General features: G+C 45.5%; 1 protein-coding gene and 1 non-coding gene across 3 annotated transcripts in view; both read right to left on the bottom strand.

Moving 5' to 3' along the window:
* Window positions 1-17971, bottom strand: part of ZZEF1 (zinc finger ZZ-type and EF-hand domain containing 1) — a 93343-nt gene that overhangs the window by 11064 nt on the left and 64308 nt on the right. For both annotated transcript variants that reach the window (XM_052657065.1, XM_052657066.1), the window contains 13 exons: window positions 17184-17446; window positions 15891-16060; window positions 13772-13922; window positions 12235-12374; window positions 11610-11887; window positions 10642-10816; window positions 9996-10128; window positions 7809-8008; window positions 5709-5828; window positions 3813-4004; window positions 2690-2790; window positions 1300-1435; window positions 824-1183 (listed from right to left, as the gene is read on the bottom strand). In XM_052657065.1, coding sequence (XP_052513025.1) covers window positions 824-1183; window positions 1300-1435; window positions 2690-2790; window positions 3813-4004; window positions 5709-5828; window positions 7809-8008; window positions 9996-10128; window positions 10642-10816; window positions 11610-11887; window positions 12235-12374; window positions 13772-13922; window positions 15891-16060; window positions 17184-17446 — 2419 coding nt within the window. The remainder of the gene's footprint in view (window positions 1-823; window positions 1184-1299; window positions 1436-2689; window positions 2791-3812; window positions 4005-5708; window positions 5829-7808; window positions 8009-9995; window positions 10129-10641; window positions 10817-11609; window positions 11888-12234; window positions 12375-13771; window positions 13923-15890; window positions 16061-17183; window positions 17447-17971) is intronic.
* Window positions 7174-7246, bottom strand: TRNAK-CUU (transfer RNA lysine (anticodon CUU)). The gene has a single exon. It is a non-coding gene; the product is annotated as a tRNA-Lys (tRNA).

Genomic DNA, 17971 nt, shown 5'->3' on the forward strand with positions numbered 1-17971 from the left:
CCCCCGACTCTACACAGCAGGAGGTAGAAGAGATGCTCCCAGCCCTGTGAAAGTCTGCTAAGCCAGCACCACTTTGAAAGGCTCAGCTGAAGATTTGATTTTACAAACAAAAGATGGTCACCACCTGAAAACTTGAAGTATAAATTAGAGCACTGGACTGAAGAGAATGCAAAGGCTCTGTAAGATCCCATGTCTGTCGCCCAGCAGCTGGGAGCCTGGGCAAGCCTCCTGGGTTTGATTTCTTCACCAATAAAATTCTGCCTGGGTCATGATGTAACACAGGTGTAAGCGCTGGCAGAGTGTCTGACCTGGAGCAGATACACTAGAAATGATGGTTTAAAACAGAAGACATAAACCTTCCTGGAAGGTTTCCTGTATTATGGGAATAGGCTGTCACAGTCGTAACTAACCCTGTCCCCTGGACTTCATGCTGTGTGAGACCCCAGGGGACATGAGAAGAGACAGGCCAGCAAGGAGAGTTGGACTTCGAAGTCTAAAAACAAAAAAAGGAGACTGCAAGGGCGAGATTCGTGAGATTGTTATTTCAAATACTCTCCGAGCATCCAGTCTGCCTGGGCCGTGAGTTTGGCTCCAGGCCAAGACTTGGGAGACTTCAACTGTGACCTGAATCAGCTTTTGTGGGGTTCACACCTATCAGGTTCACACCTATCGAGGGGCTGAAGAGCCACACAGATAACCTCACTCCAGGAAGGGACTCCCTAGAGGAAGCCTGCTCAAACCCCGCCCCCCCCCAGGGGTCTTGGGGAGGGGGACAGAGGGGAAGAGGGAGCGGGGTGAGTGCCCAGCCCAGCTGCCTGGTCACCTTCTCCCACTGGTGCTTGTCCTCCAGCTGCATGAACATGTCCAGAATGTAGGTCATGTGGGCTGGGCCGCTCAGCTCCAGGATGTCCTCGCTCACCGGCACGTGCCCAGGCCACTCGGCAAGCAAGGACGCCAGCACATGGCGGGCGTACAGGACGGCCGTGGCCTCGTTCACACGGAAGAGGTAGTCCCGGACGGCCCTCTTGCTCTTGCAGTTGAGCTCCTTGTGCAGCAGGGCGGCGCTCTTGCTGCGCCGCTGCTTGGCGTAGCTCTGCTGCAGCTCGCCTTCTGTGCTGGAGATCAGCTTCTGGGTCACAGGGTTCGACTCGACGATGGCCTGCTCGCAGCGGACAGGCCTGGACTGCAAGCCCAGAGACCACTGTCACTGGGGCTGGTCATCCCACGACTGGGGTGGGGGGCGGGGGCAAGTAGACACCCTCCTTCCCAGGGGTGGGGTCGGTGGTGGGGCCCACGTACCAGGCAGGGCAGGATGATCATGTCTGTATCTACGGCCTTGGCACTCTGCTCGTCCAGTCTCAGACTCCGGCTGGGCTGCCACCGCTGAGCCAGGGTCCGGATCCTTTCGTCTGTGGTGAGCTCGTCCCCGTCAAACCTGAAGAGAAGGAAGGAGCACAAAGCTGGGCATCTGTGTTCCAGAGAGGTGAGAGTTTAACCTTCAGTGAAACTTGCAGAAATGCTAATCAGTTATTTTCCTGTTACTAAGGAATTAGGTAGTATGGTCCACACTTCCAACACCAGACTCACAGTGCTAATCTACCCGAGCAGGCATGCCCGGACGCCTGCAATGGAGATGGAAACTGTCCTTTAGGATCCATTCTCCCTTTCATTTAGAAACAAAGTTCCCTGAAGTTTTAGCAAGAAACACAATCACCCGGGTGGAGACATGGTTCCCAGTCCTCCCAACAGCTGGATACAGCAATGCAACCGGGGTCATGCCAATGGGAGGCCAGGGAGGTGATGTGTGCCACATTCGGGGCCTGCCCTCAAGCGGCTGGGTTAAGGAGGCGCTCCATTCCCTGCCTTCCCCCTTTCCTCTGGGCTGGAACTAAGAGCGGGTGTGGGAGAGCCTGCCCTGATGACACAGAGGAGGACAGCGCCATGGGGACACAAGGTCACCTGCGAAGCAAACTACCCATCCACCCTGGGCTGCTGTCTACCTCTGGACTGTGGCAGGACAGGATAACAAATTTCTGAGCCCTAACTGAGGTAATCCTGCTTCATTTCACAAAGGATTTGACGCTGTAGATAAGAAATACATATGGGAAAAAAGAAATACGAAATAACAAAAGAAAACTAAATTGGAATTGGAACTAAATTAGGATAAGAAGTCAAAACCAGGATGTGGGGAATGGAAGAGGAGATTAGATGCAGAAACATAAAATTCTCCATAAATTTAAGAGCTAGGCTCAAGAACTAGCTCTGAACTTCCTGGCCAAGATGAAGGGTATATTGTTTTAAGATACCTTTCACTGATATACCTTGAGGAAAAAACAAGAAAATAATACATACAAGTGAAAAAAAAAAGAATACTTTGACCACAATGTACCAGAAGTTCCTATTCTACACTGCTTGCTCCCTGGATTGATACAGGAGAGAAACCTTGGTGTCTATGTCAATCTCTGCATTCATAACTAGTTTACTTTAAGAGGCAGACTGCGAATATGAAGTTCTTCCTAAAGGAACACACAGTACAACTCAAAGACGAGCCATGCCACGCGGCGCTTTATGAAGACCTGAAAACCAGTTCTCCAGCTGCTCCTGGCCTCTCAGATCTTGTCAGCAGGAGGTAGACAGAGTCCCACCCTCACTTGTTTCCTTGCTCCTTACACTCTGGCTGCATCCTTACCTCTTCTGAACCTCCAGGAAGAAAGAGTCGGTCCTCTTCATCTGCAGTTCGTATATGGCCCGGAGTATGTGCAGAGGGGCATTGAGGGCATCATGAGCCATCTGGAGGCCACGAGGAAGAAGCAGAAGAGAGAAAATTTGAAGTGTTTCAACACATTACTGATAACCTGAACTCAAAAGTGATAAAACAATTATTTTCTACAGTTACTACAAGTTATAATCTAAGACCATCACATCACTTAATTTAACACCACACTTCATGCATATAAGATTATAAGCTCCAAAATATGGATTATAAAATCTGCATTACTATTATAAATCCAAAGGAAAATCTCCTAGTTCTGAAGTCCATGTTTTTGGTAGTTTACTTTTATTTGTGCCAGTTATCTGTGATTGTGCACTGCATTTGTTAAAGATTATATAGATGAGGGGGTACAGCATGCTATTTTAAAAAAGGAAGAACAAAGAAGCAAATAAAGATGATAATTAGAAAAAAGTTATACCAACAAAATGTAATGCTAGTAGTCAATAATTACTCACCAAATGGTATTTATTCATTGCTAGCTTTCCTGCAGTAGCTGCCTTGCCCTCAAGTATGACAACTGGCACATAAATCTAAGTACTAGACTTTCTTTTGATGTTTTTGAAAAACTGTATTTGCTTTTCTTACATCCGCCCCATAGTCTCTGTTTACTCTTAACATAGTTAGAGCCTTTGAAGCCCAAGCCTCTGCCCATTTTCACATCATTTTGAGGAAGAGTGGATTATCTAGGGAAAGTAAGGATGTACTTGAGAAATTATGAGGACAGATTGTCACTGGAGGCTTATGGATGGGCCTGACATTATATGCCAAACTTTACATATAAGTATTTGCACACGTAGTTTATGGGAGAAATGATCTAAAGTTTTTGGGTCCACAACTCCTAAACATTAAGAACTACTGTTGAAAGGGCTTTTCCCTCCTTCCAGGTCAGTTCCGTACAATATAGACTGAGTTTCCCAGAAGCGCATTCACAGGACATCAGCCTGAAGCATTTCCATGTGGAGGCTAAAACTCAGTCCAAGCCAAAGAGAATCCATTCCTGAGTCCCTTCTTCATGCCACACCATGACCTAGGAACATACCAAGAAACATATCCTGGTGGGCTCATCCAGGCTCTCGAGAGGGTCTAGCTTTTTCTGCTCTTGGTCACCAGGGCTGCTGGCCGACCGTTCCACCTCCTCCTCCTGGTCCCCTCGCTCGTCCAGCTCCAGCCCTCCATGCTCAGCCAAAGTGTTGATCTCTTTTTTTGAGGAGTACAGCATGATGGACAAAATCTAGATAGAACAAAAATCAGGCAGGGCAGGAACCTGAGTGTTTAGTGTGTGAGAAGACCTTTAACCCTCAAAGGGTAGAAAATATTTGACTTGACTCTTTAAAAAGACATCAGAATTTACAGAAAGAGTGTAAAATTAGGATTTCCTGGTGGTACAGTGGATAGGAATCTGGCTGCCAATGCAGGGGAGAAAGGTTCGATTCCTGGTCCGGGAAGATCCCACATGCTGCGGAGCAACTAAGCCTGTGCACCACCACTACAGAGCCCGTGCACCTCCGGCCCGTGCTCTGCAAAAAGAGAAGCCAGTGCAATGAGAAGCCTGAGTGCTCAACACAGAGTAGCCCCCCCTCACCACAACTAGAAAAGCCTGAGCACAGCCACAAAGGCCCACCACATCCGAAAAAAGTAATTTAAAAAATGTATTAATTAGTGGATATGGAAGCATGTTCAACTGTACTTATAACCAAAGACATGCTAACTAAAACTGCAAGGGACCTTTGTGTTTATTAACTTTGCCACTGACAGCGTAAATTGCTATCATCCTTTTAGAATGCATTTTGGTGAAATGTAAAGACCTATACAAATGTTCATAACCTTTGATTTTGCAACTCATCTTTTAGGAATAATGTAAAATGTGTAAAAAGTTATACTCATGATATAGTCAATGAAGCATTTATTAATGGCAAAAACTGAAATCCAGCTTTATGGATCATATGCAGCCGTTAAAAATGGCGGTTATGAAAACCACCCAACAACTTAGAAAAATGGCCATCACAAGACTTCAATTTATTTCAGTAACGTGCTCCCCTATACAATCCAAATCTATGTATGCAATACAGACAAAGAAGGAAAAAAATCAGAAAAGGGAAATACATGAAATACTAATAGCAGGTGTGTCGGGGGGGGGGGGCGGGAATTTGGAGTTTTTCCTTCTTTTCTACTTTTCAAATTTTCTCCACAAAAAAAATGTAAATTTTTGAATGCAAAAAATTTTAATTACGAATTTTTTCTATTTTAATTTAGAATTTTTTCTATTTTTGCTCTATTTCCTAAACAGCAAGAGCGGAAATGCTCATCAGGTTATCCTTGAATATGTTTCAGCATATTTTCCCAAAACCTAATTAAATCCTCTTGTGACAACTGAGAGCTGTTTCCTGGACTTCAGGCCTCTGTGTGACTGAGAATGGTCAGCTGAGCACCTCCCATACAGCAGCAGCCTTCCCTGCCCTGAGGCTGGCACTTGGCACAGAAATACCCCAGGGAACCACAGTAATTCCACTAAGAAAAATCTAAGGCTTATGGGGAAAAGCAATAAAATGAGTATTATCAACTGAAGTCCTACATAAAATAAACATAAGTGCAGGACAAATTTAGAAACTGATTTTAGCTCAAAGGAACTTAAAGGGGAAATAATAATTCAAGGGCAGATTTATTACCATGATATAATGGTCAACCGTGTGTTTCCACAAATTACTTCTCTTCCAATATTCTTTGGACAAACATCAAATTCATTTTCCCTGACAGGGGAGGACAGGTGTCATAATCTCTATTTCCAAAAGGGAAGACAAATGTAAGATACTGTTTTAACAACTGCACCGGATGAGAGTGCACAGGGCAGAACCAGCTGTGACTGCCTGGCTGCTCTGACTCCCAGGCCTGTAAATCTGCAGCAGGAAGCGGTAGCGGGAGTCCCCTCGTCCCTTACTTCCAGGTCCCGGAGGAGCCACGTTTTACTGAAGCCAGTCCCTTTGCTGCACTTTTTCACCAGTAGCTTCAGCAAATCTGTCTGTAGGAAGGTAGCGTGCGTCTCTTCAAAACCATGAACCTGCCAAACAGGAAAAGAATGATTCGCAATTGCCTCAGAGTGAAGAAAGTCAAGGGTCACTCAGGGAGAAGCAGGCCCCTATCGGAGCCCAGTCTCAGCTCTTGGCCCAAGCCCACCTTCTGGTGAAGATTCCAGAGTCAGCAGGAAAGATGAAACTCTGAACCTGAGTCGTAACCTAAGTCTGTCCACTCTCTAATTCATTCACTTGACAAGTATTTCTGAAGCCTCGTACATTGTACGTGCTGAGTCCTATGCTAAGAACAGAGGTTTTATGTCCCTCTCCTGCTCTCTGCCTCCCCAAAGCTTCCCACTGTCCTGCAGACTGAAGTCTGAGTCCCTGTTCATGGCTGACAAGGCCCCTGCAGGCTCCCTGCCTGCCTCTGTGTCTCCTCTCCTCCTTAGCACTGTCCCGAAGCCCTGAAGTGTTCCTTCTGCACCTGGAGTTTGCTCTCTCCCAGCATGCAATACTCTGCCCAGACTCCTTATCTACCACCTCAGATTTCACCTCTTCAGGAAGGCTCTTTCTGACTCCTGTGGTTTTCCTTGCAGGCTCCCTGGTGTCTCCCTCACAGTTAAGGCTGAAAGCTCCATGACAGCAGGGACCTTCTCTCTAGTTCAACACTACGTAATCAGTTCCAACTGGCACCTGGTGCTCAACAAATATTTACGGAATCAAGGATCCAAAGGCATAAATGGTCTCTGCCCTCAGGGAGTTTACTTTCCCAAACCTACTGTAATGCAAAACCACTGATACAGCAGGTTGTGGTGAATGCCATGAAGCCGACAAACAGCAGGTGCGTGGCCTCAAGCCTGAAACCGTGAACCCTCAGGGATGGGCCAGAGCCGAGATGCCACCTAGACCAGCCTCCCTGTGGTGCTTGGGTCCTTTCATGTCCTCCTTGCCAGTGCTGCCCAACTCACAGAACTCATAAGTCTTCCAGAGGAAATCCTTCTTCTTTGGCTAGTTCTGTTGGGAAGGTCATCCTTAAAGTGATCCCTCCCTCGTTCCCGATGCCCCTCAAGCAGTAGAAGAATCATGTTCCCCACAAGTCAAGGCTTCCCATCTCCATGTTAGTTACTGCCCAGCTCTTCAACTTGTCTGCCTTCTCTCACCCCAAATGCCAAAGTGAAGTGAAGTCGCTCAGTCGTGTCCAGCTCTTTGCGACCCCATGTACTGTAGCCTACCAGGCTTCTCCATCCATGGGATCCTCCAGGCAAGAATACTGGAGTGGGTTGCCATTTCCTTCTCCAGGAGATCTTCCCAACCCAGGGATTGAACCCGGGTCTCCCGCACTGTAGGCAGACGCGTTACCGTCTGAGCCACCAGGGAAGTCAAACTAATCATCGCCCAACGTGGGGCTTGAACCCATGACCCTGAGATTAAGAGTCTTGCACTCTACCGACTGAGCTAGCCAGGCTACAGATAAATGCAAGTGAAAGTCCCTCAGTTGTGTCCAGCTCTCTGCGACCCCATGGGCTATCCAGTCCATAGAATTCTCCAGGCCAGAATACTGGAGTGGGTAGCCTTTTCCTTCTCCAGGGGATCTTCCCAACCCAGGGATCGAACCTAGGCCTCTCTCATTGCAGGCGGATTCTTTACTAGCTGAGCTACTGCTTAAAGATCCCATAAGATGTTACTCTCCTTTTTTCTCCCTATAATGAACCAGAGGGAGCTGTGGTTCAGAGGGAAGCGAGAAACTGTTGTCAATTTTTCTTCTCATCTTCCAAGGTTATGTGCCCATAAGGTAGTAGTGCCTGGTTTCATGAGGCAGGACTGAAAAATTACAGAGAACCAACTACTGGGAAAATTCTGTTTCTTCCTTAATGATATCCTTGTGCAAGGCCCCAATCATTTCTAAAAATAATCAAGATCCTATGATCCTATTCATTGAAATCGGATGATACTTCCTTCTAGTTAATACCCTGCAGGTGTTAGATCACAGCCAGACTGATTAGCAAATGGAAGAAACTCAACATTACCTTTAGCGTTTTATATAATCCTTTGAGGGCCAGGGATAGGACCCAAGTTGCTTCCACTGCCTCGGGACAATGGCTGTCCATGCTGGTTTGCAGAAGGTGACTGGCAATAAAGGCAAAGTGCTGAGAGTATTGGCTTAGCTGGGCCTGGGAGTCACTGCCTTCCTGTCCTCCTCCTTTCTGGACCAGCTGGTAGTCCTTCACTGAAGGATTAAGAGAAAAATCTTAAATGTAGCCAGAGAAAAGAGACACATTTTGTTTATTAATATTTTGGCTATACTGTTTATAGGATCCTAGTTCTCTGACCAGGGATTGAACCCAAGTCCACAGTAGGGAAAGCCCCAAGTCCCAACCACTGGATCACCAGGGAATTCCCCAAGAGACACATTTTGAAGAGTAACAGAGAATTATGGCTGACTTCACAGCAGAAACTATGAAAGCCAGAAGAAAATGGATCAATATCTTTAAAATATGCTAAGAAGAAACTCTCAGCCCACAATTTTCTACCCAGAAAAATTGCCTCTCAAAGACGAAGTCAAATCACTGATTTAGACTTCCACCTTAAGAAACCAGAAAAAGAAAAAAAGAGCAAATTAAACTCAAAGCAGAAAGAAAGAAATAAATTAATAATGGAAAGATAGAAATTAATGGAACAGCAATCAGAAATAACAGAGAAACATCAAAGAAACCAAAAGCCAGTCCTTGGAAAATATCAAATAAATTGATAAATCTCTGGCTAGGCAGTCTATGCAATGAAAAAGAAAAGACACAAATTACCAAAATCAGGAATGAGGGAAGGCAGCTTATACCCCATGCTAGGTTCAGAGAAACTAAAGATGTACATTTTATAAGACCTAAATTTGTTTCATAAGTGAATGGAGAGATGTACCATGCTCCTGAATCAAAAGACTCAGTATTGTTAAGACATCATTTCTCCCCAAATGAATCTACAGATTCAATGTTATGTCAATCAAAACCCTAGCAAGTTCTTTCATAGAAACTGATAAGCTGATCCCAAAATTTAAACAAAAAGACAAAGGAACTAGACTAGCCAAAACAATTCTGAAGAATAACAAAGTTGGAGGACCTGATTTTTCTCTCAACACTCAGGAGAAATCTATAACACTCAAGGGCTTTCTTCTGGTGGCTCAGTGGTAAAGAACCCTCCTGCCAATGCAGGAGACTCAGATTTGATCCCTGGGTCAGAAAGAGCTCCTGGAGAAGGAAATGACAACCTACTCTAGTATTCTTGTCTGGGAAATCCTGTGGACAGAAGGAGCCTGGTGGGCTACAGTCCATGGGGGTCACAAAAGAATCAGACTAAACAACAACAGTCAAGACAATACGGCATTCAAGTAAGGAGAAATATACAATATACAGATTAATGGAACATAATAAAATCCATAAATAAACACCAAGATATATGGGTCAATTAATTTTCACAAAGTTACCAAGATGATTCAATGGAGAAAGAATAGTCTGTTCAACGAATGGTCCTAGAACAGTGAGATTCACATGTAAAAAAATAAAATAAACCTTGACTTTTACATCAAACTGTATACAAAAATAGCATAGACAGTGCCTAATACTGAAGCTAAATGATAAAGCGGATTATTTCAAGAGCAGAAGAGGGCTCATAATAATAAGACACTCCAGATCATTTGGGATTTGGCAAATTAAATCAAAAGGGCACTTTATGATATACTTTCACTGTCCTATTGATGAAGTTACTTTACATTCCTGTAGCCACCATATGTTTAAATTACCCACTAGAAAACAAATGATACTGGCAAATGGAAAAAGTAGATATTCAGAATCTAAACATCTGGCCAGTCCCGAAACAAAGAGTCATAACAACATAGAAAGAGCCTTCAAAGCGATCCCAACTCAACCACATCATTTCACAGATGAGGAGAAAGAAGTTACATGTCACTTCAGTTGTGTCCAACTCTTTGCAACCCTACATGGACTGTAGCCCACAAGGCTCCTCTGTCCAAGCGTTTCTCCAGGTAAGAATACTGGAGTGGGTTGTCATGCCCTCCTCCAGGAAAAAGAAATTCAGAGAGCTATAATTTGTTTTTTTTTTTTTTTAAATCCATGTGCAGGGGAAAGAACAAAGATATTTTAACTGATTATAGTGTATACAGAAAATTTGCTCTGATTCTTAGATAAAATAATTATGCTTGGGACCTGTTTTCCTCTTCCGGGTTTTGACATCGACGATCACAGCTCTGTTCTTCTCAGTAAAGTGCTTCAAGATGATCACATTATGTGGTTCATTGGCATTATCCATATACACACAGCGGGTCCCCACACAGAGGACCTAAGCACGACAGAGAAAGAAGAGGAAACTCAGCAGCACATAGAACACAGTCTCTTTTGCTCGTGCCGCTGACTTCAACAGGCAGTCAGGGTCAGGATTCTTCCCTTCTATAAGTCCAGGGTTGGCACAGGCCTGGCACAGAACTGGTTTAAGTGCTTGCTGAATGAAGCCATGTTTTCACAGTCTCCATTGTTCCAACTAGTTGAAAATTAGAAATGAGATCAAGCTGAAGGCCAAAGTGAAGAACAATCATACTTTGAAGTTCTCTGTAACTTATTAATAGGGTATTAGTTACCTATTATTCAAAGCCAACTACCGGCTAATAAAATGAGTCAAATGGCTAAACTGTTAAAATGCAAGTTGAACAAACCATCCCAAAATCTTGAGAATATACCAGTACTGTAAAAGCAAATTATGTAAGGGAAGAAAAAACTCCGCAGGATATATGCTATAGGGACTTTGGTATGTCTGATGAAGACAGGAAGAGGAGACCAGGCCTTCAGAGAGGTGTACCTGGGGGAAGCCAACCAGCACCAGCAGTGTGAAGATGTTGGTGTGTTTTAGCTGGAAAGGCAGCTGCTTGATGCAGTGGTCTGTGAAGGTAGCAACGACGTCTCGCCACAGAGGGGCGCTGTTGAGCGACCGCAGGATCTCCGCCATAGAACACGCCCAGTCCAAGCCCACGCGGCTGGAAGGCAAGAGCGCCCTCAGGTGGTGGTGCACAGGCTCCAAATGCAACGCACCAGCTCACCGCACTCCAAGGCAGACCCATAAACATGCCAACGAGCCATTCACTGATTAGTTTAAAAACTACCACAATGATGCTTTTCAGAAATGATAAGTGGGGGGAAAATAATCAAGATTTATACTTATATACTCAGTCTATCGTTAAGGTTTTAAAAATCTCTATAAATGGTCACACATGTGCACTTATGCACACTCATATGCATCCACAGAAAAGAAGCTTGGAAGGAAATATATTTTAAAAAGCACCAGGGAGTTCCCTGGTGGCCTAGTGGTTAGAAGTCTGGGCTTTCACTGCTGTGGCCTGGGTTCAATCCCTGGTCAGGGAACAGATCTGCAAGGGGTGGTGAGAGGCAGGGCTGGGTAGGGGGAATAAAATAGCACCAGACACACTGACAAGGTGCAAGGCATTGCTTTTATAATGAAAACAGATCTATTTTGTTCAGCCTCAAAGCCTGCACCTATTACTCCCAGGAAAAAACAAACCAGAATATATATCACTAGAGAGCTGAATCAGCAGACAGAACCCAGGTGGCAACAGCTGTTCTAACGTGGGTTTTAAGCACAGCTTTAATATCAGTTGATAATGTTGCTAATAAAACTAATTCTAGTCTCACAGAAGAGCCCTAGACAACACAGGGGCAAAGACAGCACCGAAGCACACTGAAATTAATCAACAGCCAGATCAATGACCCAAAGAAATGAACACCAAGGAGGGATAGAGTGGGGGTGGCTACCTGTCCAGACACACAGCCCCCAGGCTAAAGAGCAGGTGGGTGGTCTTCCAGCCGTCTGGCACGACTGAACTGTCCCCAGCTGCAAACAAGTTGTGTTTGGCTGAGAGGACCTTGGTCACGGCAGCATCTACCTCCGCTGGTAAAAGGCGGATGATTAACTGGCCGAGGAGACCCAGGGTGAGGTGGTAGGTTTCATTCAGGTGGCCTGCGTTTGAGATGACGACCTGGAACATGAGCGGGAGCACGTGCTCCAGGTCTATCAGGGGGACTGTGGGATCCTGTTAAGAGAGGAGAAAAATCTGTTCAATAAGACAGCTAGGTAACCACACCAACCAAACACTCCATTGTCTTCATGTATTATTTATAACTGGCCTGGTGCCAGGAGAATTATGCAGTGTCTTTCACAAATGGCTTAGGTACAATTGACTGTAAAATAAACATTCTCAGGCATCATCTTACAATCTTACTTCCAATTCATATTCTTATCCCAAGGACATACAGATGACCGCAATTAATATTTCAGTATATGGCTTTCCAAAAATTTTTTTATGCATAATACTACCCTCTCATGCACTCTTTCTCCTTTTATTTTTCCTTTCTCTCTCTCTCTCGTTTTGTCTCTTACCGAGTTTAAGGGAGGTAGCATGGCTGCTAGTAATCCCAAAATCCTCTTCTGGGAGCACTCTGCAAACACCTGCTCAGGGCTTGGAATAACTGCCTTTTCCTCAATGGGCTTCTGGGAGGATGCTTCTGAATTTTCAGCATCTGAGTTGTAAAATAGCAAGCTATCAGATTTTGCCAGGTTCCATGCATGTATGAAGAGGCAGGTAAATCACTGTACTGCCCTGTGCCACTACAGCATCAAGTCGAGACTTTAAAAACCTATTACTGAACAAGTCTTACTCAAGGAAGCCTGTCCCGATCACCCTGTTTTAATGTCGAGCCTGCCCTCCCATCTCCCCAAACCCCTCTGCCCTCTCCATTCCCTGCTCTTTTGTGCTCATGGCATCTAATTACCTTTTAAAACACCATATCCTTTTTTTACTTGTTGGTTATTGTTTGACTTCCCTTCTAGATTCCCCCTCTCCGCAGTAATGTATCACAAACACCTAGAAATGTTTCCGAAGCACAGCAGCAACTCAATAAATCCCTGACGGCTAAAGCAACTGTACGTGACCAGGATGCTGATTCTCAGCTGGGATCAGACAAGAGTGGGTTTTGATGATCTGGACTGACATGGAGTGTCAGACCGCTTCCTGAACTTAAGTCATGATCTGCAGAGACGAGCATCAGCCCCTTCTGGGACAGGGCAGGACGCTGGGTGCTCAGCCCTGCCTCTGTCACAGAACGGGCACCAGGGAAGGACCCTGCCTCCCCAAGGAGGAGGCTGACATTTGCTGCCAGTCTCCTCGGTCCACAGCACCTCCATCTCCTGGCTCTTCAATTGCCCTGCAACACAGCTCCGACCTCACTGCCATTCCCAGCAGGCAGCCCAGGGCCTCCACTGCAGGGTGCAAGCACCCCTCCACTTCCCTATTTCAGGGCTCCCACTCCCTCCTCGTCCTCCCTACACACCTGCCCCACAAGCTTCTCCCTGGATTCCTTTGGGGGTTTCCTCTCTGGGGCTTTGCTCCTCTTGTCCTTTCTGCCCTGGGTGCCCCTCCCCCCAACAGATCCCAGCACTTCTGAGGTCACATGCAGGCCTTCTTTACAGGGGCTTTACGTGGACACAACCTGTTCAAGCTGGATCCCCATCACTGCTACCACCCACTCAGGCCTCTCTTCTGGACAGAAGCACATCCCACCTCAAATTACAGTTACATGTACCCCTGTCTGAAACCCTCCCAGGCTGCAGGCCTCATGAAGGCAGGAGCTATGCGTGCATTTGTCTGACCTGGTCCCTGCTTCATCCCCAGAGTCTAGCACAGTGCTTGGCACACAGAAGGCACTCAGTGAATCAGGAAATAAACAAGATAGGAAATTAGATAAACAAGATGAAGCAAAGATGACTTTCGTGGTATCAGTACTATCTGAGGCAGAACTGAGAAACCATGCACCCTTGGGTGCTAATCAGTTACCAACTATGTGTAAGAGATAACTCAGAGATGGGTATGTACACATTTTAAGATGAAAGAGATCAAGGTAATTGTCAGAGTTTTTACCTGGAAGTCCTGTAGGTGTGCAGGCATCTGCAGGTGAGTCTGAAATTTGAGTCAGGCAGGAAGGATCCTTCCTTAATGATATACCTTCACTGGCCTTACTTCTCTGTTTGCAATCTAAAGGTCTGAATTCCTTAGGAGCATCTCTCTTCCCCTAAAAACAAATTAGAGAGTGAGTAAACTTTTATGTGAAAGAAATTTTTTTACATTCAGACAATTTAAAAAATCACTAGCCAAGGACTTCCTTGGTAGTCCAGTGGTTAAGAATCTGCCTTCCAGCGGCTTCCCTGGCAGTGCAGTGGTTAAGACTCCACACTCCCACATTCCCAGGGCAGGAGGCGTGGGTTTGATCCTTGGTCAGAGAAGCAGGATTCCACTCCCACGCAGCACAGCCAAAAAAAAAAAAAAGAATCTACCTTCCAAGGCAGGAGATACAGAAACTGCAATTTGCCACACAGAAGACTTAGAGAGCCAGGGGCAGGGTACCCTGCGGGCACACAGCTACTGATTTTAAAAAGACTCAAAAGGTATGGATATCTCAGGAATAAAAAGAATGCCCTGGGGGTTCCTTAGAAAAAGGCTGATTCCAATCCCTAGGCAGGGAAAGCCTAAGATAAGCCTGAAACCTCTTTTTGTATCAAAAATAAAAGAAGTGGTCAAAGAATAATCAAGACATAGCAAAAGACACAAAAGTGGAAGGAGCTTCCACTGGCCAAACATGGGACAACTTGAGCATCAAAATCCATAGTAAAACTAGGATTTTAATTCACTAAATTAAAAAATTCAAGTCTATTTTGATAAAAATAAGTGAGTAAGTAGATACATAAGGAGTGCCATGCTGACTGGTGGCACATTATAAGATGCTGGGGGCTCACAAGAAGATATGATTATTCTCAGGCTCAAAGGCGAAGAGAAGACTGCTGATTTACCCTGACCCTGCTGATGTTTTCCCTGTCCCACCACAATCTGTGGATGGGAACAATGCTGCCTGGAGAAGGGGTTTTGTGGTCAAAACAGGCTTGAGGGTTATTACGTCGCCTGTCCTTGTGCTGGCTTTCTGGCTGAACGAAGCTAATGGAATTTTCAAGCTTTTGCCATCTCTGCTTTTGTCCTCCTCTAAAAGACGACAGGATCCCAGGGAATAAGCACCAACGGGGATCCTTCATGACAGAGACAGGGGATAGAAACAGCAGCAGCTCCTGAGGCAACGCCGGGGCGCTGACGGCACCAACTCAGGCTCTGAAGGCAGCGTCATGGAGGCTCTGCTCTTGCACAAAACGATCTTCAGTGTCACTGTCGCAGGTTCCATCTGGACCCAGGAAGGCTTTCCTTCCACTTCAACAAGCACAGGTAAACACTCATAAACTACCTATGTAAACTACTTGGTAAGTACTAAGCACTTAGGATCACCTATTTGTTAACTGAATATAAAAGTGGTTTCACGTCTATAGTGTTCACCACGGGCCAGGAAGGAACCAACCTCTTTAGGTGTGTAATCTTACTCAGTCCTTATAAAAACCACAGGAGGCGGGGAACAGGAGTAGTGTACACCGATAGAGCTTACCATGAATGCTGCTTTAAGCACTCTGTGCATTTACTTGCTTTTGGCTGTGCTGGGTCTCAGCTGCAGTACTGGGGGGTCTCTGTTTTGGCATGCGGGCTTCTCTTGAGTTGAGGCACCAGGGCTCCAGAGCCCATGGATTCTACAGTTGTGGCGTGAGGGCTTCTCTCTAGTTGTGGTGCACAGGCTCAGCTGTCCCATGGCATGTGGGATCCTAGTTCCCCAGCCGGGGACTGAATCCGTGTCCCCTGCATTGGCGGGTGGATTCTTAACCACTGGACCACCAAAAACTTCCCTGAGGACTTTAGACATTAATTCGGTGTGTGTGATGCATGTAAATCCTCACAACAACCCTAAGGGATAGCTATTATTATTCTCCCTTCATTTTACTGATGAGAAAACTGAAGAGATGTGGTGATGTGCCCAAAGTCAGACAGAACAGGGACCCACACCCCGGCAAACTGGGTCACAAACCTGGACCCTTCACGTCGCTGCTCCGCTCCCTCACGTGACAGCTCTGGGATCACCTGTGACTGTGCACAAGAAAAGACTCTTACTTACACTGCGGTGCCCAGCAGGGCCTGCGTGGGCCAGCTCCGCGGCAGCCTGCACAGCTTTCTTCTCTGGCTGCTCCTCTGACGTCTGGGTGGGCGCGGTGACTGGCAGGGCCTGGTTTTCTGGAGGAGAGCCACCATCTGGCAATACACCAAGCAGAGCTAGAGCTTTAAGACCTAAACGTGGGAAGCAAAAAAGAGGATGGTTGAAAGTTTTATAAGAGGGTTATTCCCTGCAAATGCCATAAATCACTTTACTACCATATGCAAAGAGATGGCTGAGCTTTTCCACAAGCTGAACCAGAGTACTCAGTCCAGTCCCCTCCCCGCATCCCACACATCTACTCAGCTCCTGACTTCAGACACTAGAAGTTTCGATAGCAGGGGACACCTGTGCTTTATTAACAACACAGGACAAAAGATACAAGAGGACTGCCTGTTTAGAAAATCATAAACATGAAAATTTTATAGAGCCCTATACAACTAGATTTTTAAGTTCTCCCTGGCAAACAGTTAACAAGACAGATCTGAAGGACCAGTGTCACCCACCGCTACTTCAGCCGAGTCTGACTCCCTCACGTTTACTAGAATGAGGAGTTGGTCTGTTATTCTGGAAGGAATTTAAATGTCTCGGGAATTTAACATTCACATTATTCTTCTCCTTGGCACCCCTCAGTAAAATTAAGTCATCTAGACATTTTATTAGTCAAACTAATTTCATTATAAATAGCTCTCATTTAGAACACAGTTGTGTGGAAGTGGTTCTGCACTCCAGGTTTTTTGTTTTTTTGTTTTTTTTTTAAAAAGGCTGAATTGCTTTGGCAAAGTTAAGTCTGGTGTATTCAAATAATTTATCCCCAGACATTAAGAGTTTTAATTATTCATTTTTTTTCTCACCTTCACGAAATATTTTAGAGAAACTAAATGCTCCTTTAATGCCAATGTTTCTCTCAAATGCATATGCAGATTTAAAATTAAGTTCCGGGGGGACCTCCTTGTTGGTCGAGTGGTTAAGACTCTGAGTTGCCAACGAAGGGGGTGCAGGCTCAATCCCTGGTTAGGGAACTAGATCCCACATGCAGTGGGCCATTGCCAAAAGATTAAAAAAAAATCAGTAACAATATAAAAAAATTTTTTTAATTAAATAAATAAAATTAAGTTCCACTCCATGGTGAGCATCTCTTGTGGAAAACTGGATTTTGACACCTCCACACTGAGCACTGCGTTTCACTTCTGCTGCGGCTGTTCCTTCATGAGCAGTTTAGGGCTGGTTTGGTTTCCAAGCCTAAGGAATACCTACCTTTTCCCTGGTGAGCCTTCATCAGACAGTCCCCGACGAGCTGTAGGCACCGGCTCCGCAGGGTGGCGGCGCTGCTGCGGACCTGTGGGTCCAGCTTTTCGCCGTCCACGTCCTCGGCGCTGGCCAGGTGGGCGCTATAGAGAGCCAGGGCAGCGAAGAGCAGCCAGGAGTAGTTGTGGATGTAGGGCTGGATGAGCCTCTGCCGGTCGCTGATCCGGATGGTCACCATTGGATGGGCAGTGATGCTGTGGGTAGGCAAGTGGCTGCAAAGGCAAGATATTTTTAAGGCCTGAAGGCCCTTGTGAGCGTCCGAAAAGGAGAATGGGGCCTCAGGGGACCACATGCACGGTCACAGGTGGGCATCAGTTACCTCTAAGGCTGTTACTGAAAATTTAAAGATAGGTATTAGCCCTCTCTTCAGAAAAATTAATGAACACAAACACTGCACAATCCACTTCAGGATTTCACAACCCCTAAAAGACTGTCCATGGAAACCAAGTGAAGTAAGACTTCCTTTTTGTGAAGCTTCACAGGGTACGCTTATAGCATTTTGGTAATGTGAGGAAATGCCCATAATTTTTTGAGATGGATATGAAGTATGTAGGAAGGAAATGACTGAAGGTCTGGAATTTGCTTTAAAATACTTTTTAACAAAGCAGAAGAAAAAAAGAAAAATCGAAGCACACATAGCAAAATCTTCCTAATTGCTGAGTCTGGGTAAAGGGGACATGAAGATTCACTGTACTACTCTTTTTACTTGTGGGTATGTTTGAAATTTTTTATAAGAT

This window comes from Budorcas taxicolor, chromosome 19 (assembly GCF_023091745.1).
Source record: "Budorcas taxicolor isolate Tak-1 chromosome 19, Takin1.1, whole genome shotgun sequence".
NCBI lineage: Eukaryota > Metazoa > Chordata > Mammalia > Artiodactyla > Bovidae > Budorcas > Budorcas taxicolor.